At 38.1% G+C, this 21106-nt stretch overlaps 3 protein-coding genes across 6 annotated transcripts; 1 reads left to right on the plus strand and 2 right to left on the minus strand.

Annotated features, from left to right (window-relative positions):
- The first annotated feature begins 2468 nt into the window (after nucleotides 1-2468).
- LOC103943660 (kinesin-like protein KIN-13A) lies at nucleotides 2469-8688 on the plus strand. Of its 4 annotated transcripts, none has more exons than XM_009353996.3 (14): nucleotides 2469-2887; nucleotides 3005-3277; nucleotides 3399-3617; nucleotides 4475-4660; nucleotides 4840-4944; nucleotides 5072-5149; nucleotides 5322-5403; nucleotides 5674-5836; nucleotides 6285-6614; nucleotides 6789-7007; nucleotides 7110-7704; nucleotides 7802-7867; nucleotides 8052-8268; nucleotides 8369-8688. In XM_009353996.3, the coding sequence occupies exons 2-13, from the start codon at nucleotides 3059-3061 to the stop codon at nucleotides 8232-8234; spliced, it is 2445 nt and encodes an 814-aa protein (XP_009352271.2). In that variant the 5' UTR covers nucleotides 2469-2887; nucleotides 3005-3058; the 3' UTR covers nucleotides 8235-8268; nucleotides 8369-8688. The 4 variants fall into 4 exon arrangements, with proteins under 4 accessions (XP_009352271.2, XP_009352270.2, XP_009352273.2 ...); XM_009353995.3 differs by having other exon boundaries at nucleotides 8400-8688; XM_009353998.3 differs by having other exon boundaries at nucleotides 8052-8235.
- Nucleotides 8689-8947: 259 nt separating this feature from the next.
- On the minus strand, nucleotides 8948-13864 carry LOC125471643 (ubiquitin-like-specific protease ESD4). Its single transcript, XM_048572323.1, has 9 exons — nucleotides 12710-13864; nucleotides 12416-12495; nucleotides 12241-12334; nucleotides 11987-12085; nucleotides 11233-11325; nucleotides 11028-11147; nucleotides 9897-10000; nucleotides 9718-9790; nucleotides 8948-9425 (listed from the first exon to the last, which is right to left on the minus strand). The coding sequence occupies exons 1-9, from the start codon at nucleotides 13508-13510 to the stop codon at nucleotides 9363-9365; spliced, it is 1527 nt and encodes a 508-aa protein (XP_048428280.1). The 5' UTR covers nucleotides 13511-13864; the 3' UTR covers nucleotides 8948-9362.
- Nucleotides 13865-15461: 1597 nt separating this feature from the next.
- On the minus strand, nucleotides 15462-21106 carry LOC103943658. Its single transcript, XM_009353991.3, has 13 exons — nucleotides 20672-21106; nucleotides 20164-20347; nucleotides 19977-20045; nucleotides 19786-19884; nucleotides 19312-19391; nucleotides 18388-19222; nucleotides 17302-17981; nucleotides 16880-16964; nucleotides 16710-16761; nucleotides 16546-16595; nucleotides 16311-16358; nucleotides 16014-16208; nucleotides 15462-15934 (listed from the first exon to the last, which is right to left on the minus strand). The coding sequence occupies exons 1-12, from the start codon at nucleotides 20926-20928 to the stop codon at nucleotides 16032-16034; spliced, it is 2616 nt and encodes an 871-aa protein (XP_009352266.1). The 5' UTR covers nucleotides 20929-21106; the 3' UTR covers nucleotides 15462-15934; nucleotides 16014-16031.

A 21106-nucleotide genomic window follows, 5' to 3' on the forward strand; every position in this document is an offset into this window, starting at 1 on the left:
GCTTATCAACTGAACACTTAGAAAAGCAAGGTTTTTTTAAGAATTATTAATTTTTATCTCAAAAGGTCCACCTAGAAAGCTACAGGGTTCGTTTTTATGTGTATCTTTGCTGTCATCATCTTTATCACTAGTATGAATGATTATACAAACCCATAATTAATCATACAAATTACGTGGGGCTATCCTTCGTGGGTATCATCGACAAAAACAAAGGTTTGATGAGCGTAAATGCATAAATATGAAATGTTTAATTAGGTAAGCTCTTTTTTTTTTTTTTTTTTTTATTTTTTATTTTTAATGAAAGTTAGGTAAGCTTAACATCTCAAATCTTGAATCATTGAGTGTTTAGCCGGTTGTATTTTGGGTGACACTTGTAATTGCTTTGATCTGCACCAATAGTATCTCAAGATTCAAGCCTCTTTTTTTTTTTTTTTACAATTTATTCTATTCTAAATCACTCTAGTTAAGTGTAAAGCGAATAAACACATTGTACAACCAAAAAGACATGAATAAATTTCTTTCATATTGTTCGTGATCAGCGTCAATGCCTCCATGAGACGAACTTAGGATTAAAAACCATTTTTTTTTGGTCAAACGTACATAGTAGTAGCAACAACAAAATATGAGAGGGAAGTCATGGAGGAGTGATGTGCTAAGGAAATTTTTATTTTTTTTTTGGGTAATTTTTGAGGAATGATTTAAGTAATATTTAGATAATGAAAATCTTTTTTGTAAGGATTCCAGACATCCTTCAATCATATTCATTCATCGTATATCGTGTGGTCAGACATCATGGTAAATTTTTTTGTTTAAAATTAAATATAAACAATACCTGACGAAAACTGACCGTACAATATATGATGAACGAATGTGATTAAAGAATTATCAGAATTCTCACAAAGAGAATTCGGAAAAGATACTCGTTCAATGTAAAATAACATAAAGAAATAACAATGTACAAACTTTCATGTGTTCATCGTTTTCGGTGGAGGTGCAAGTCTCTAATTAAACCGACCCGCACTACGACTTATTGTGTTGCCTGCTGCCAAAGTGCCAAGCCTGCAACTGTGTGTAGATACATGTATTTTAGTATTACCAAATTTAGCACATTGCTTTTTTATACGTGTGATTATTCTATTTCATGAAGCCTCGTGTGTGCATGATTTCAGAGCCAGAACTTGCAGTTCCCACCGTCCTACTTATGAATTTCAGAAAATATTCCAGCCATATTATCTTCACACTAATTTTTATGGGGTCTGGAAGTACGAGATATTTTAGGTTTGTTTAAGCGTCAAATTTTTTATTCGATGTAAAAGATTTAAGAGATAATATTTATGTATTTTGATGCGAAAAAATAATTTATATGAAACAAATTTATCATTATGTGACGTTCTAATTCGATAAATAAATTGTTATATGGGGCAAAACGTATCCATGATACCACATTATTGAACAAGGAACCGCACAAACAGTGCACTTATTAGTGCGAGTTTGACCCCTACCATCCCTCCTCCCTCTTAACATTTAACAATTTAATCCAACAACACTATCGTTTGTCAAAAGATATAATGTGTACAAAACTTGAAACATCTCATACTCTGAAACATCATAATATTTTAAAAGATTTTGACTAGCAATAGATGTTGGGTTAAATTTAGCCCAAGAAAAAGATTGAATTATATTCATCTTTTCGCCAATCATAAGGAAAGTTACAGGTGATCATGATCCCATTTATTTGGACCACACTTCGTCAATTCCGAAATTACCAAGCATCAGTTATCTCTATATTCTTAGGGGCCCTTAGCTACCATCGTGCAGTTCACTAACAGCAGGAATCGAACTTAAAACGTATCGTGTGAAACATAAATCTGAAATTCATTATCAACCTATGAGCCGTCTCATGATAGTTACCCTTCAATGTGCTATAGAGATGGTGCCGGTTGATTCAAAACCTTAGAGATGGCGCTGGTTGATTCACCTACTATATCATCATATTCACCAAAATTCTAAAAATTATTTTAACTCCATATATAGAAGTTCTGTAAAACCCCAGGAAAAGCCAAATGAGAAAAAATGTATTTTCTGTTTAGGAAGGGAAGAGAAAAATGAAAAGAAAATCTTTTCCGTTCAAAAGTTGGTGCATTGATGGGTGTAGAAAGAACGACAACCAAACACGGCCTTAGCCTTCGGGTCCCCCTGTTGGAATTGGTTCCAAACCCAAGGCCCATATAAACTTTTAAAAATCCAGGTTATTTCCGTCAATTACACTATTTATACAAAAAGTCTCTCTTCCAGTTCCGGAACGACGCATTCGAAAATTAAAAAATCCGAGGACAAATTAGTCCTTTCAATGTAATTTCAATTTTGTAAATAGCCGTTTAATAATTTTGAAATTTATATCGACATCGTTGTCCTCTCTCTCTCTCTCTCTGACTTTCTCTCTCTTGTTGTCGCAGAAAGATTATTTTATAATCTAAGCAAGCCGTCCAAATCTCTCTCTCTCTCTCTCTCTCTCTCTCTCTTCCGTGGAGCCTCTTACCATCATCAAACCCATTTCCGAAACCAAATTCCAACAAACCCTCCCTCCCTCCTTACAATCAAAATTAGGGTTTTGCTTTCTCCCAATTCGCTCGCAGATCTGATCGAAATTGCTATTCTTTTCTTTTGATCAATTGATAACCGCAGATCTTGGTTGCGTGGTTTCTTCTATTTCATCCGGTCCGGTTCGTCGGATTGCGAATGCAAGAATTTGATTGATTTTCTGCATTGTTCGGTGTGGAATTTCTGAGATCGGATTCGATCGAACTGCAGATTCTGAGGGTTCGAAATCGCATTTCCGTTGGTTTTACTTTCATGTCCCGCTTCGAATTCGAGTTTTCTCCACCCTGTGAGTATATGTAGTTTCATGCAGGTCATCGTGCTTCTATTCGTTTGAAATTCTTGTGCTTTTTTCGTTTTACATGTTTATATAAACGCATTTTGGTTCTGTGTTTTTGTGGAGTAGTTGTTGGTACTTAGATCCTGAAAATTGGCTCCTCAAAGACGGTCGCAGCGCCACATGGGTGGCCAGATGCAGCAGAGCAATGCCGCCGCGGCAACCGCTCTGTACGATCATGCCACCGGCGCTGCTGCGGGGCCTCTGCACAGTGCAGGGCCGACAGGTGATGCTGGTGATGCGGTCATGGCCCGTTGGCTCCAGTCTGCCGGGTTGCAACATCTGGCCTCACCAGCTTCCACGGGCATTGACAATCGTCTCCTTCCCAATCTCCTCATGCAGGTATTGTTAACTTGTATTTATAACCATTACCAATAAGATTGTGCTATCTTATGATTCTTATCCTCCTTTTACATGTAAGAATACGTGATCACTGATGTCTAAGTGTTTGATATTGTCCAAGGGTTATGGAGCTCAATCTGCCGAAGAGAAGCAGAGGCTTTTCAAATTAATGCGAAACCTCAATTTCAATGGGGAGTCTGGTTCTGAGCCATACACACCTACTGCCCAATCTCTGGGAGGAGCTGCATCGGATGGTTTATATTCTCCGGAATTCAGGGGTGATTTTGGAGCGGGGTTGTTGGATCTTCATGCTATGGATGATACAGAGCTTCTGTCCGAGGTATAGTTCTTAATTAATTAATGAATATTCTGCCTTTAACTCAACTTGAAATGTTCTACATGAATTGATTCTGTAAATTCATAACAACAGAAGCCAGTACATCATTAACTCTCGTGTCTACTAGGTATCAGAGGATGAGGTAGATAACTAATCGGTGACAGAGTCATTTTATTTGAAGTTGCCTTACAACGCTTTATGCTATTATTCAATATCTGCAGAATTCTGACCAGTTGTGCACTTTGGTATATCAAGTTGTGACACCATTATTTTGGTCTGAACTTACGGCCCAGCTCTTATGAGCTAAAATAAATTGAAAATTCAGGGTGGGATGATGGGATTCCCTGGAAATGTCTCACTTGTTTTGATGGGATACCCAAATGCTAAAACTCAGATTTGGGTTTTGACTCTAAATTTGGATTGGTCAAGGAAAAGTTTTATTTTATGTTATTTCTACCCGACCATCTTGGATTTGGCAAAAAACTTATATTTGGGTTTTGAGATTCTGGTGCATTGGAGAAGGAAAAAGTTTTTTATTCAGACCCAAATCTAACATCTATGCTGCAGATGGCCAATATTGGATTCTATGGCTAGCACGGTTTCATTATTGTTTCCTTTATCTATCTGTAATTGGTCTGTGTTTTAGATTTGATATATATTTAGTTATAGCTGCAGAAAAACTGTTTGTACCTTTGTTGGAAACTAGGAAGCAAGAGGAGTTAAATTCTCACTTACTTTGGAAATGTTGTGCATAACGATTACAGCTATCGGGCCATAGGAAGAAAAGAACTACAGTTTCTGTTCTTTCTTGTTCTGTTCCTTTCTTTGTCAATAAAGTGCGGTATTGTTTACATGTGCAGCATGTCATCTCTGAACCCTTTGAGCCATCACCATTTATGCCTGGTGGTAAAGAATTTGAGGATGAGTTGAATTTGACAAGTAATAGGCAGCAAAGAGTGCTACCTGATCCAGATCCATCATTTCCATTAGCCCAGAGTGAAAAGGAGAGCACAAAGGAAAACAATGTGGCTAAGATTAAAGTTGTGGTATGTGTGCTTATATCAAGTTTTTGGTGACTTGGTTCCTTATTTCTGTATGAATGCTTTGTGTCATATATCATTTTTGGCATCTTCTGTTGTGTGATTTGGAGGCATATGATGGAATGTCATGTCTATTACTATTCATGGAAATTTTGAAAGATTTGTGCTCTAATGGTTAATGTTAGGTACGCAAAAGACCTTTGAACAAGAAGGAGCTTTCACGGAAGGAGGAGGATATTGTAACCGTTTATGACAATGCTTATTTGACAGTCCATGAACCCAAACTAAAGGTTTGTTCTCAGCATTCACAAGGCACCAGATGCTACTTGAACTTTTAGCTGAATTTTATTTTTGGGATTGAAGTCTCTTTTCCTCACATATCTTCTTTGGGTTTTACTTTTTGTTCTCATATGATAGGTGGACCTGACTGCATACGTGGAGAAGCATGAATTTTGTTTTGATGCTGTACTGAATGAGCAAGTTTCAAATGATGAGGTAACAGTTTTTCTGTAGAGACTAAAATTTTCCATGTACACAAGTGTCTAAATGTTACCTAATTCCTTTAGTGTTGAGGATAGTGTTGCATATTGGGCACGGTCTGTTCCTCTACGATTGTTTATCAGTTCGACAGAATAAGTTTGATGACTTTAAATGCTTTTTGGAACAGGTATACCGGGCTACTGTAGAACCAATCATTCCCATAATTTTTGAGCGAACAAAGGCTACATGTTTTGCTTATGGTCAAACAGGTAGGTTGTTCATATGATCTTCCCTTTTAATACACTACATGATTATCAGCTTATCCTTGTTGATACTTTATTCTTTTCCATACATGTATTAGACAGTCATCAAAATGCAGTATCTTTTCATTGGTTGAGTTATTAATTGTACTGAGCTTGTGATAAACTGGAGTTTAGATCTGAGACATTATATTAGTGGTTTTACTTAATGCTATGTGATCCTTTTCAACGAAGTTAAATGTCTGCATTGTTGAAGTACTAATGAGGTTTGAACTATAGGTAGTGGTAAGACATTCACAATGCAACCGTTACCTATCAGAGCTGCAGAAGACCTCGTCAGATTGTTACATCAGCCAGTTTACCGTAACCAGAGATTCAAATTGTGGCTTAGCTATTTTGAGATATATGGTGGAAAGCTCTTTGATCTTCTCAGTGATAGGAAGTACATCTCTTTGCTTCATTGATTCTTTTATTTTGACGTTATGAACATATTCAAGTTCATTGTTTAATTTTTTTTTTCTTTTAAATTTTTAAATTTAAATTGCTATTATATTCGAATGGGATTTGAACCCAAGATCTCGTTAGAGGAGGTATAGGCTTGTAGATACTTTGGGGAATAGGCTATGTTAGTGCATTATAATAGTCTGATGAGTAAAAAGGTTGGGTGCAAGTTAGATTCTGTGGAATCATTATGGAATTTGGGTTCTGATTATGTGCAATTCTGGGTTCAACATGCATTGTGCATCATTTTCTTTTATATGCAACACATTTCTTTTCGTGTCATTTAGACATAATGTACATATGTATATGTATATGTGAATTTTGATTCACTTGGCGGTGTACTTCTATAACTGTGTTATGACATGAATGACTTCATTCCTTTACAATAGGAAACTATGTATGAGAGAAGATGGACGACAACAAGTTTGCATTGTTGGACTGCAAGAGTTTGAAGTTTCAGATGTACAAATTGTTAAAGAATTTATTGAGAGGGGGAATGCTTCTAGAAGTACTGGTTCAACTGGTGCTAATGAGGAGTCTTCTCGGTCTCATGCTATTTTACAACTTGTTGTTAAAAAGCACACTGAGGTAAAAGATTCCAGGCGAAACATTGATGTAAATGAATCTAGAAGTGGGAAGGTTGTGGGAAAGATCTCTTTTATTGATCTTGCTGGTAGTGAAAGGGGTGCCGACACCACTGATAATGACCGACAAACAAGGTAATCTTCCAAGTTTATCATTTTTTTGGGATGTACCTCTTCCATCAGGATAATGCTTCTTAGGCTATGAAATAAACCCTTATTGTTTTTCACATTCATTATAATGCAAATGTTCTATTGGCATGATGATTTACTTACTACTGCAGTTTCTTTAATTAAAATGGGTTATTGCAGAATTGAAGGAGCAGAAATTAACAAGAGCCTTTTGGCGCTTAAGGAGTGCATTCGTGCCCTGGACAATGATCAGATCCATATACCTTTCCGTGGAAGCAAACTCACAGAAGTGCTCCGTGACTCCTTTGTTGGAAATTCAAGGACTGTTATGATATCTTGCATTTCTCCAAATGCAGGGTCATGCGAGCATACACTTAATACTTTGAGATATGCAGATCGGTATGCTTTATGCTATTGTCAACTTAAATAACTCTAATGACTTTGCTACTGGCTAATGATTACACTTATGTTTCAAACTAAAAGATTATTTTAAACAAACAGCGTGAAAAGTCTTTCAAAAGGTGGCAATGCTAGAAAGGATCAAACCGTAAATTCATTACCACCAGCGAATAAGGATGTTTCATTAGCATCTTCTACACTGGTTTCTTCTGAGGTAGAGGATGTCCGTGAGCAACATCAAGAAGTTAAAGTAGCTGATACAGGTAGAAGAGCTGTGGAGAAAGAAAGTTTCTCATATATCCCTCCTACTCCAGAGTTTGACAAGCAGCCAGCAAAGTCATCATCAAGTAATCCCATCAATGTTCGGGAAGAAAGTGGGGTGCCTTCTGGTTCAATGGACAGGGAGAGATTTGAAATGAATAATTCATATGGTGATAATTACAGTCAGAAGTTGCCCAATTATTCTAAAAACTCGGTTGATACAGAAGAGAGAGTACAAAAGGTGTCGCCACCTCGTAGGAAAGTAACCAAGGATGAAAAATCAGAAAGGTTGGGGAACTGGCCGAAAAAAGGTGGTTCGGATCTTTCCACTACAAGCTCTAAGCAGCAAAGTACAGGAATTTATAACGCAAGCAATGCTGGATCCAGACAATCTGAGCCTGAAGTTCCTGATGGGAATATCAATGCCATTCTTGAGGTTGGTACTCTGTGGCCTCACTCATTTTAACTGTGTAGTTATTTTTTAAGTTCTCCTGCACCCCCTGCTAATTTTTAGAGTTCTTTCGACTGTTTAGGAGGAAGAGGCCCTTATTGCTGCCCATAGAAAAGAAATTGAGGATACAATGGAAATTGTTCGCGAAGTAAGTGAAAATTTTCATCTTTTGATTTTAAAGATAGTGATTTTCTATTGGCTATTATCAGTCGTGCATAACATGCAAACTCTCCGTTTTAAGTTATTGTTTGGTTTTGTACGTTCATGAACTTTGAATGGCATTTTTTTTTCATCTTTTCACATGGTGCTCATCCGTGTTGTTTGGTTACCAGGAAATGAAACTGTTGGCGGCAGTGGACCAACCGGGAAGCCGCATAGACGACTATGTGACCCAGTTGAATTTTGTTCTTTCCCGCAAGGCAGCCGGTCTGGTTAGCCTTCAAGCCCGCCTTGCAAGATTCCAGCACAGACTAAAGGAACAGGAAATACTAAGTCGGAAAAGAGTACCTCGTTAAGGCAGGCACCTTCTTTCGCTGCACACTGTATCTTGTATTGTAATCTGAACTCTCGTATACATGTTCGTTTTCATTTTTTAAACGGGCCCCTGGTGGAAAGGATTTATAGTAAACTGCATCCTTGTTAATTTCAGCTTATTCTTTCGTGTTATGGTCCCGGTACAGTTGCAAAGCAGGAGGCCTGTGGGGGAGGATTTGAGGCATTGCAGACGCCGGACTTTGTTCACATCCAGACTTCTGGCTTGAAGCACGGGAATGGGGATAGGATTCGTGTCTTTTGCCGGTAATTTGTGTTTTCTTTTGTAATTCTTTAGATAAGTCCGTCGATGTGTTCTTGCCGAGTTCCTCTGGATTTTGGATTTCGGCTGTTGTGTAATGGTGACCGGGGATTTGATTGCACAATGTATTTTCTAGTAAAGGAAAAAAAAAATGAAAATATAAGGTTTATATTTTATTTTGTTTGGTTTTTACTGTTCCTCGAGTACCCATGTCAGAGAGCTTCGTTAAGGGGCTTGCAACTCGAGTGCTAAAAACGCGTTTACTCTTGCATCCGAGGTTTTGAGCCCGTTTCTTTTTACCACAATTTTAACCACTCGAAGGGTTTCAAAAGCACTTGAGCAATGGTTTGAAGGTGCCTTTGAGTGGCTATATTTCTAAATCTTGGAAAACAAAACAGAATATTAGCATAACTGAATTCCCAAATCATTAGCAAGTTGGGCAAAACAAACGAAACCTTTGTTTTATAAATAGATATATTTCTCACTAAACTTATACAATTGTTAAACCAGTTGGATCAAGATACAAGGACCAAAAAGAAACCTGCAGTCTAGGATTTGTTCGGGCTCTCAACATTTATGTCATAAATCAAGGTTCCCACTTGTATTGTATATACAAGTAACTATTTCCGCATCGTGCTCTGATAAGCCTTTAGACTTACAGGACTCACCTCACCAGGACAACTCTCAAATCACTCAAAAAAAATACGAAGCTGGCACGACCGGCAATAACACTATGAATCAAATGTAGACATTGATGGGCACACCTACCTCATGATAACATCTATTGGTCGCTAATCGCTAATTCTTGATTGGTACAACAGCATGTCAAAAGCTTGCTTCGTAGACGCAATCAGTCTGCTCTCAATTTCAGGATCTCCTTCGCTGTTCTCAATCGAAAATATGGCATGTGTTCCTGCAATGACAATAAAAACAGGGTTGAATCATACTAACTGAAAGTTGTTCAGCAGAACGAGGAATGGTTGGTAGTGCGAGTTTTTCATGGAAAACTATCCAAGAGCAGGCCATACATGAGCAGTTCATTCTATTGCATACTACTACAAGAGGAAAGAACAAGAAATAAAAGGAGCCAGTACCGAGATTCTTCCCCCTAGAATATTGGCTATAATTTCCCATTTTAAAGGTTTGAATGCATGTGCAGTCAAATAAATATGAATTAGTAACAGAAGCATCTCTATACGCGTTACCTGTTTGAAACAGAGCCCAATATCCCTGCTATAAAAGTCAGCATATTTAACCATGAAAACACCACAGTCATACCTGTTATAAAGAAATTGATCAGAACAATTAATTATAAAGAGTTCGCAAAAAAAAAATATCAATAATAATTTCCAGCAAGTGTCAAGACATGCAAATGTTAGCCTACCCATTCTCCTGCTCAGGAAGGTTGTCAACATATTCTAATTCCCAAGAACTCAAATCGATATCCTCTCCACTCTTGTCCTTCACTTCATCAACATAGTATTTAGCCTGCAAATATACACAGTGAACGTTAACTGCAACTCAATTGATTGAATGGATTTACTACTTTTCCTACCATTTTCTGAGGGCCTGCCATAAGAATCGAGAAAAGGAAAAAGAAAAAGATGAATAAACTAACAGGTGGGCCTAATATCTTCTGGCCTACACAGAATATACTGTTTTTCTTTTGGCCGTCAAAATGAGGCAAATAAACAATAGTACCGGATGGATCAGCTAAATGAACAAAAGGGAAAATAGTTGATACTTCTAACTATGATGTTAAAATCGAAGTTCTGACAAGCCATTGTTTCCAGAGATGTGATGTCCATATAGACAGTGGTGGAGCCAGAACTTCATATGGGTGGGCAGACAACCTAAATTTAGTAGCCATTTCCTAAAACTGCACAATTCAAAGCCATATACCTTGAGGTGGGAGACAAGACCACTAGCAGTCTTAACATTGAGACGGCCTGGTAGCCATAGTGTTCAAAGGGTTGGTTGGGAAATCATTATGTGCAACTACGTAACAAATGAGAAGTGTATTGTCTGCACTACTTTTCGGCCTTCAAGCTTCTAGACAATTAATTCAAATATCACTTGCCACCAATTAAGATTTTTTACTATGAAGAGTTAATTGATGGTAGATGATTGATGAAATGGTTGCTCAGACATCATGAACACTAAAATGTTTCTGAGTGGAGAATGGCTTTGGATTCAATAATTTGATGTGCAGATTGCATACCACGTTAAGAGTGCAGGGAGGGACATTCTTCCCAAGTTCCACAGGCAAGGCTGACAATATGATTTTATACACTTTTTAAAACCCAGACAGTTCCCACAGATGGTTTAGAAAAGAGTAGCAGGAAATTATAAGGTACTGACAATGGCAAGAATTGTAGTATTATAAAAAAAAAAAATACCAATGTCCCATACCCCTTACCACAAAAAATAAAATAAAACAGGTGTTATCGAGGGTAAGCACCATGCATCAATAAATTATATCAACAGCCAAACAAAAGATGACTACAAAACGTACCAATATTCTCATCACTTGGGTATCCCTTCCCTTGAGTGAATCAAGATACTGTAACTTCTGATCTACCTTGTTAATAACTGCCAAGCACCAATGTATTTCCTTGTGGATGGGGACAAATATCTGAAAAGAAAACCACTTATGAAATAAATGTGATTTTAGTAGAATTGAGTATATGGTGTAAGGAAAAAGGTTTGATTAAAGTTACTTTGTCGCAATCAATGAGGTAGTATCCCAGCTTTCTTTCGGTAGTCCACCTTCTGACAGATTTATAATCATAGCCACCTTTCCCACTTATCAACTGCACATTAAATTTCAGAAAAATAAGAGCATGGAAAATCTTAAATCGGACAGCAAAGATGGTACCCAATCTAGGCAAATTATTACTAGGAGTGTGAATGCACGGGCTGAGTTGACAGGCCTTGCCTGCAGTTAGCCTAATGAGCACATGGCTGAGCTCTCAACCCAGCCCAACTTTAAGGCCTAAAGTTGATCAAAATGTAATATACGTAAACAATGGGACAAACAACTGGGGCATTTCGGGTCAGGCTTATATCAGGCTGATTTATTTTCTAAACTTCAAATCAAATGTTTTAAATCAGCCACAACTTGTCCTAAAGATCGATGAAATTGCAGCACAATGTGACCAATTGAAAATAAACTGGAATTAGAGCTTCATGTATTAACATTTTCAAAACATAAATTGTCTCGACTCTCAAGGAAGTTTCATAAATCAAGGAGTGACTATATAATTCATAATAGTGCGCACTTATCTAGACAAGAAACTAATCATATCAGCAAATATTTGCCAAACTCTTCTGACTGTAAAAAAAAATAAAAAAATAAAAAAATAAAGAAAAGAAAAAAGAGAAAAAGAGAGAAATAAACAGGATATGTATATACAAATATGTGCCGAGAACCATGACTAAAAGATATAAGAAGACTACATGCAAATTACAAACCTTTGTATAGAAAAATGTGTTGAAGAAGTGACATTTTAAGAACTTTTGTGGTTCTCTCTTCTCCCTCTCTTTCAGCAATTCAAGGTACACGTTTATGACCTGAAAGCAAGAAAGTGCACGTTATCAAGAAACTAAATTACCAGTTTGGTAAGCCCGTATAAGTACACATCAACCATTAAAAACAAAATCTAATGAAGAAACTTAATCTTCGTCATTGCTAAAAAAAAAAATGTAAATACGTAACCTAAGAATACCTCATCCTTCAACCACGCGCCTGGTCTAAGGCACTGCAGAAGTTCACCTCTTATCTCTATGTTTGAGTTCTCATGAGTTACCAAGATCCTCTTCCTGTTGAAGGAACCCCAACAATGTTATAGTTTACCATACACCAATTTTAAAATGAACCAATATATATGCATAAATCCATACCGGTTGGAGGAAGAAAATGCTTGCTCAATCTCCGCCACTTCCTCCTTTCTAAGAGGGACAAATGGTTCAACAGGCACAACCTAAAAAGAAATGGGAATAGCTTATTAAGACTCTCAACCACATAATTCGTTACCAATCATTACTTACAGGTTGATACAAGCTTTTTAACTTTAGAATTAGTAACAATTCTTCAAACTACATACCAAGCATATCCCCAGATAACCAAAGAAATGAAAATTATACTTTATCGTTAATAACAGGTAGAAAGTTAATGCAAAATGATAAAACATTCACCTCCACTGGTTTCTTTTGTGGACGCAGCGATTCAAGCATAGACCGTTTCTTCCAATGGAAGTCAATTTGGACATCCAAATATTTCAGTTTCGGAGCCCGCCTCTCTACACTCTCAATCAACAGCTTGTATGCTGCCTTACTTGGCACACCCGCCTCACGATTCAGCGTCAGTGAGTCCAACATCTTCCCTGCACTGTCCTCTTTGAAAGCAGTATTCGTAGTTGTGGTCAAGTCTGAAACCACTGAAGAAGCCGATGGATGAGTAGCCTGAGTTCCATAATCCACCATCTTCGTATCCAATTCCTGCCCATAATCCACCACAGAAGGCCCTTCTTGGTCATCTTCCTCTATAGCCACAACTTCTTCTATGCTTGAATCCTCGGAAACCCGATCATCTTCAACCTCCTTATCCAATTCAATCACCTCCTTGTCCTTGCTCGAATACCGAAAGGCATCGAAGGCGGCGTTCTTTGCCTTGTCCAAACGGTTACTCGGTACATTGCCCATCGACCGCTCTTCAGGAACCCCTCTAGTTTTCGGACTCAAACCACGAAAGGACCCGAATTTTTGTGTTCTGCAAGGGGCGTGAACTCTAGGCAATGGGGGCTTTATATCCGGGTACCGAGAGAGCCTCGAACTGGCGCTTTTAGACGAGACGATGAGTTGGTTCGGGCTCTGATTCACGTGAGACAATCTGGGTCGCTTCGAGCTTTGAAAATTAGGCAAATTCGGAGATGGGTGCGCACAACTGAAGCTCAAACACTCGTCCCCTCGCTTACGGTTGCTGGTTAGCGCTCCCATTGATAGACCCGGAGCTCAAAAACCCTAGAAATTCACATCTCATCTGATGAAAACCATGTTAGGGCAAGCAATCACCTGGCGAAACTTAAAACCCTAAATGTAGCGCAATCGGAATTCAAAATTAGGGTTTTTGGAAAGCAGCGAAGAGGGAAAAGGGGGGAGAGAATGGTTCGATTGGAGCTTGTTGAAATCGGAAATTTGAAGGGAGCAAAAACCCTAGAAACGCACCAGAAAATCTGTGGAGACAAAAGTGTTCCCGCTTCAATGAAGGGGTTGAGTAGAATTTTTTGATTTTGTTTGGTTGGAGAGTAATTTTAATTTTGACGCAGTTTGTGTTGGGATCAGCAATTCCCAATTTTGCTTGTGTGCTTTTTACGAAACTTTTCGGTTTTAAGCCCGCTTATTACTATGTAGTGTATTATTTCTCACTTAAAAATAAGAAATTTTAAATTTGAATCACATAAATAACGAATACGATACCAAATTAGACTGTGTATTATATGGCTTAACCGAACATCCCTTCGTTATAATGTAAAAATATAAATGTATTAAAAAAATTAGAAAAAGCAGCATGTGTTTTAAAACACTTTAAAGGTTTTTTAAAAGAAGCACTGTATATGTGTTTTTTGCATGAAGTTTTTAAAATGTTTTTCAAAAATCTACTTGGATTTTTATTAAAAATTAATTTTAAAAACATTTTTACTAAAAACGTTTTTAATTATTTTATAAACATTTCCAGACAAACTATACATTAAGAAAGAAAAAAAAAAGACTCACCCATAAGTTTTAACAACTTCCGTCTTGACTTTCTTAATGTTTACGAATAATCAGTAGTTCAAATCTTAACAAGTAAATAATAAATTAATTAGGAGAAAAATTAGTTTCGAACTAATTTCTAACTTGGTTGATCATTAATTATATAAACATGCCTACTTGAAGAAATGTGTATGAAAATCGTATACGTTAAAGAGCAAGTGCGAAAGAAATTTTTCATTATATTATGTGATAAACATAATTTTATGGCTCCGTGTTTTCGATTTGGCTAATTTAGTCCTCGTATTTATCTCTGTTAGCCAATTAAGGACATTTTATTTTATCTCTATTAAAAAGTTCATAAAAAAAATTATAAGAGATATAATTACCTTTTCTCCTTACAGAAAAATGATTTGAGAAATAACACATATAAGAGATAAAACTTCCAATATGAAAAAATGATTAAGGTTGTGATATAGAAAAGAGAGGGGGTAATGTTAGGGTCGGGAGTTGGGAGGATAATAAATTTTCTTTTAATTTATTTTATTTCATTTCATTTTAGATATTTTAAATCAAGTAAATTATTTTATAAATAAGTTTATAATAATTTATAAAAAAAATTTTTACAAAAATTAGATAAAAATGTCCTTAATTGGCTAATAGAGATAAATACAAAGACCAAATAAGCCAAGTTGAAAACAGATGGACTAAATTAACCCAATGACTAAAACATAGGGACACAAAATGTTTTTTATTTTTTTTTTTTTTTTTTTTGGTCGAAGCACGAGGCATGTATCTCAATATATGCAGGGAGTCAAAACTATTTAGTACTACAAATATGAACAGTCATGATTGAATTGGAGAAATATTACTTTTGACAAATATTTTTACTTGTCAATCTAATTGATATAAAATCGGACCATCCAGTAGTCCGAAAACCTTGAAATATTGGATGCTTACCAAGTTCCTTCACGTGAAAGAAGACAAGAAAAGTGAGACGAGAAATTTGGTTGAATGTTGCTCAATAGATATAGCCATAGGTTTGAATAGACGTCTAGCAGCCGAACAAGACCGCTACTAAAACAAACATCGAATGCTACAGAACTCACCTGTACCCTTTTGCATCAGTGAACGTAAAGATTGCAAGTCTTCGCTGCTCTCTAAGCGCGAGTATAAGCACGTAACAAAGATCGAAAGATGTATCAAATGCCCACCCGTAATCCAACAGATAAAATACATTACATAGTCCACTTAGGACAACACCACACATACAACGAGATAGGTGAATATTTGACTAGCTAGCATAGCATTTGAGGTGCGAGCTTAACCAAATCCACTGCACACATTGTTTACTCAAACATTCGAAAAATAATACAAAGACAATTTTTCAAGGGAAAGGACTTTAACACACCATTTTTCTCCACATGCACACCCCACGCCTGTTACCGACTGTTTGATCAAACGAATACAGAAAATCAACGAACAAAACCAAACAGAGGATGCAAATGGAGAAAAATGGTGTGTAAACATTTCCCTCTTTCTTTCCCTCAATACAGTATTTCTTCGCAAGAGAATCTTAAATAAACAAAAGACAACTACTTGTCAACACAGCAAAAGGTCCAATTGTCACCTCGTATGTCGAAAGCCAACTTATTCGGTTGTGGCTTTTATCTGAAAAATAAGAAAATATCTGTGTCAGCAAGGAGGATAGTTACCATCATGTTCCAGATAAATTTACCATTGAAACTACCTCTGTATAATTCATTATTCATACAAGCTGTACAACAGCAGCCACTCTTAGGGCCCCGTTTTGGAGAAGATCAGCAAGCTCGTCAAACAGCAGAGCCGATCGCCATCCCCAGCCCTTGGGAGCTTTTGGTAAAAGCGTGCCTGTTTGCTTGAAACTCCCAAACACCATGACTTCCCTCTTTGATGGGCAAATTAACTGCATCATACAGGTATATGAAGCATGGTTTCAATATACAAGGTTCTGGCGTAACATGAAAATGGGCTAAGCTGACAATGTTTGGTCACTTTGGAATGTTACCTGATAGCGGGCAGTAACCTTTTCACGAGAATCAACATACATCTGCACCTGTTTTGGGCATAAACCGTAAAGTATCAATTAACAACTATATGAGTCACAAATGCTGAAAAAGGGTGATCCCTTAAATGTGAAGATAAGAAACATTCTTCTCCATAACTGTGAAGATAAGAAGCATTCTTCTCCATAACTAAAATAACCCAATCATGCTCGAACAATCAAGGGAAGGCTAGCTAACCTTTCTGAATGAATCAGTAATCTCTGCCTTACGTCGGTGAATAAATAATCCTGAAATAACAAATATATGATATGCATTCAGCTTAAGCAACAAATTTAAAATATAATTCAGGAAAGCAAAACAACATGCTTCCAAGGTATATATCATTAAGCCAGGAACAGTACCAAGTGTTCGACGTCCTTGAGGATCTTCATCATTAAAAGCCTGAACGCTAACCTATAAATTGGAACAGAAAACACAATCTGTCTGAGAGCATGGAAATTGGAAATCGGACAAGCATCACCACATATGTAAATCTTATATCGACAAGAACAATAAGTTTGTACTCAAACACCTTCCATAAAGAACCAGCATAAAAGACTTCTGAAGAATGCTTCACTTGGCCATCACTAAGCCTGTGCACATCCTCAAATTGCACCCTGTAAAAAAAGGGCGACTTGTAATTAGTAGGATAGACAATTGAGCATGATGACCAATCATTACATCCACGTTATAATATTGTTAATGACATTCAGACTTGAGCAGATTCAACTCAACCATCCTCACACACACAAAATCCAGTTCCAAGCAGAAAGGAATTGCATAAGTAGATGTGCAAAAGCACTGATATAATTAGGTAATCAATTTGTAAAGGAGACTTTTGAGCTAGTAGATCATAGGACAGCATCCCAAAAAGAATGTATGATTCTTATTTTCCAAAGAGAGTTCAAAATCTAAAGCGCAGGTGGAAAGGAGTAATGGAAAGAGCTCACATACCCAAAGCGGAAAGGAGGGAAGTGACTTAAAGGTGTTTTCATATCCAATGAGATGGAAGAACTGCTTGCATTATCCCACTCAATCCCAAGCGCATGGTCTGACGACTCTACCATCTGAATGGGTACACCACTAGTACTTGGCACTGACATGGACGTTCCAGCCATTCTGCTTTGCATATCCATCTCATAGCCTCTCTCTGTTTGCTCCCCATGAGAATTAGCTACATTGTTCCCTCCTTGGCTTAGCCCAACTAAAGCTGTTAATCCATCTCCAGACAGGTCCCCATTATGGTCAGCTCTAGCCTCTGAATCATCATTAGCAAGAGACTGCTGGCAATTTCTGTTGCCCATGCCAAATGGCACACGGGAAAAGACAAACCGAGTTGGAGGCCAGGCAGTTGCTGGTACAAATGTAGTTCCGCGTCCGATACCAGCAAGCCCATCAATAGGACCCCTGACATGCACACGTACAGGCCTAAAGAGACCATTTCCTTCACCTGCAGCAGACTCAGCAACATATACACCAGGAGAATTATTCTGATTATGCTCTTGCATGTAGTATCCGGTAGTAACTCCTTGTGAGAATGAAAATTGCTGTCTGCAACTGCACGCTATACTTGTAAGACAGCAATTTTTGCACGTATCAGCACCAACTTCTTGGACTCTCTGGCTTAAAAGCATCTACATGATTGCATACCAAACAATTAAGTTAGTAAAAAAATAAACAGATAGGTTTTCTTTGCGACATATTGATATTTAAACACACAAATAAACAAATAAGACATCTCTTCAAAAGCATAACCACGGGCAACAATGTGTGTATGGAAGAAAGAGATGCCTGGCTTTCTCATGGTGAGAGGTGGGCAGAGAGCCCTTGCAGTCAGTCTGCCAGGGCCTGTAAAAATAGTTTCTTCGACTGAATCAATTTATCAGCACTTTGGTTTATAAGATATTTTTCCAAATGGTTAACTATACCAATTAATAGGGATACCATGTAAGAAACTGTAATGATTGCTCTTTCATTTCCCCCACACTTGTATAGCAAAAGAAAGATGGAATTAAAAAGAAAACAGATATAGAAAGAAACCTGCAGCCAAAGACCATCGTTTACAGCTTTGCAGGGGAACCCCAGTTCCTCAAGTTGCTTTCGTACATTCAAAAGTGCCTCAAAAGACATATTGCAGTATAAAAGAGATCCGCCTTCAAATATATTAACAAATGCATCATATTCCTCCCCACCAACCCCAAAGTTCCCTTTAGCATAACCTTTAACCTGTCTTCTCCCTACAACCCTGCCACCCCATGAAAGAGGAGGCATGCCACATCTTCCCCAATCATTTGGCATGAGCTCACTAGTGGAAGAGTTCATTGAAGAGCATTGCCTTGACTGGTCCCTGGCAAACCAACTGTTGTTATTTAAGTGATAGCATGATCCTTCATCAGATGGCCCTTCCATAGCCACTCCATTTGCCCCCAGTCTACTTGCTCCAACACCAACAGGCATTTCAGCATAGCATGAGGTTCTCATGACATCTATTTCCGATAGTGAATTTTTTAATGATGAAGGACCACCCATGCTGCAGTTGTATCCTGGCTCCAAATTGGATTGAGGGTCCGCAACTTGTTGGACTTGCTGTTTGGAATTTGAAACTCTTGTTTGGAAATCAACCACACAGTCTGCAAGCTCTATCAAAAGACTACGAGCAGTATTATGGCCCTCTACATCATCTTTTATAGTTAAGCGCCCGACTTCAGACTCCAACCTTTTGTTAGCGAAGCTATCAATCAGATTCTTTCCCTTTGCGTTAGAAGAATCAGATGGAGTATCCGTTCCTGCCTCAGAACTGGAACTTCCATGATCATAGTCTTCCTGTTTGCTTTGAGCACCTTTTGCAAGGAATGCATAGAATGCCAGCTCAAACCTTTCCACAAAGGAAAAATAAAGAACACATCAAAAGGAACTCAAGCTGTAATTAATAAACCCGAGTTAGAGGCCGTCAATGCTCCTTACCGTTTCTCTTCACTGGGTACCCAGAGCTCATCAGAGGTCAGCAATGCAAGCAGGGTTTGAGCTGAAAGTTTTGGAAGCACCTGTCCATGACCATGTCAGGAAATAGAATATGTAGCAGTAGGTTTGCATTAACAAAACTGAAAAACCTTAAAATATACTTAATCCTTATAAAATCAAATAAACTGAGTCATTGACAATGGACAGATCCAAGAGAGAAGAAAAAATTGAGCTATGCTATCATAATTAAATAAAATAACAGAGCTTAAGCCATATTTTTCTAGACTGGGTAAGGTTAAGTATGCTAATATTACAAAGAAAAACAAATATATTCCTTCGGCATCCACTGTTTTTTCCTTCTCTCTCATCTTTTCTTATGTTGTCATGTTATATGATCTCAAAGGAAAACAGAAGGAAGAAGAAAATGTGAGCAAAACCCACAAGTGATTACTACAAAATAAGCACACCATCTTTTACCTCTTTCAACTCCATGGAACCACTTTGACAAAGGTAGCCCCAGCAAGCATTTCTTACCCGTTCTCCATGTATGCCATAATCTTGGCTCTCCGCGAACACCTAAAAGCACAAGTAGACATTCTCAATTACAAAAGAAAATGGTAGCATGTGGGTCATACATAAACAAAGAAGCGGCACAAGCATTTTCAAACCTGATAGGCTAAGAAGTTTGAAGTCCATAATTCAGATATAATGAAGTCTGTGCATATTGCACATAAATCCTGCATCAAAAGAACATCAAGCCGTAACCTAAATGCACATAAAGGGACGGGACTTCTAGAGTGGAAAAGAAAATAGTCACGCAAAGTAAAAGAAGACATCAAAACGAGAAAATGATACCTGAAGGTCAAGAAAAGAAGCGGCAGCCAAAACACGAAATGCATTGTTATCATTAAGCTTGGGGTGGTGACCGTACAGATATGCCAAAGCCATTGCAATTGCTTCTCCGTTAACATTCTTATCGTCAATATGTAAGGTTAAAACAGGGGCACTGGCTTCTTTCCAAGGTCCATGAAGCATGTTTCTGCCAGACACATTACAGTCCAGCATATGAAGATTGCACAAGGTGATTAGTCACCTAATTGCTACATAATTACGCGTGCATTATCGAAAACAAAAGTAATTTCACCAACTCCCCATTGCCAAGCTCAAGCTTAACAGTCCAAATGCTAATCTAGGTACTCTCCATATTTACATACATCCACATAACTAATCAAATTAACAATAAAACCCCACAATTATCAATTCAACATCATCCAACAACGCCGACGAAGCCGGCGAGGGGGCGAATTCAAGTTGCATTTTGGTAAATTGACAAAAGGGGTTTAGGGAATTTGGGACAACGGACCTGAAGTAGGGGCTGCGGGAGAGAATGAGGCGGTGGAGGTGGTAGGTGGAGCCCATGGCGTGGACGACCATATCGGAGAAGGCACCGGAATTGAAGCCCTCCGTCTGTATGTGGTCGCAGAGGGCGGTGAGGTTGCAATCCAGCGCGCGCAGCTCGCCGCTGGACCGGTCGTTGTCGGAGTGCTGCGAGGGCTGAATCGTCATTTTAATCTGCGGCCCGTACGACCGCGCCGGCTTGGTCGGGTATTGCGGGTCCATGTGAGCCGCAGCACCACTGGATTTTTTCCGATTGCGAAGTCTATGAGAGTGTCGATGGGAGTGAGAGAATGGTGTTAGGCATCAGAGAGACAGTGTTTGTTGATGCGCTGCCGTTGTTACTTGGTGTACACGAGAAACGCGACATGGATGGGCGTGGGTCGGATCCGCTTGACTTGAC

Source organism: the organism of the source record quoted next, unplaced genomic scaffold (genome assembly GCF_019419815.1).
Source record: "Pyrus x bretschneideri cultivar Hongxiangsu unplaced genomic scaffold, Pyrus_bretschneideri_v1 Contig6, whole genome shotgun sequence".
In the NCBI taxonomy this organism is placed as follows: Eukaryota; Viridiplantae; Streptophyta; class Magnoliopsida; order Rosales; family Rosaceae; genus Pyrus; species Pyrus x bretschneideri.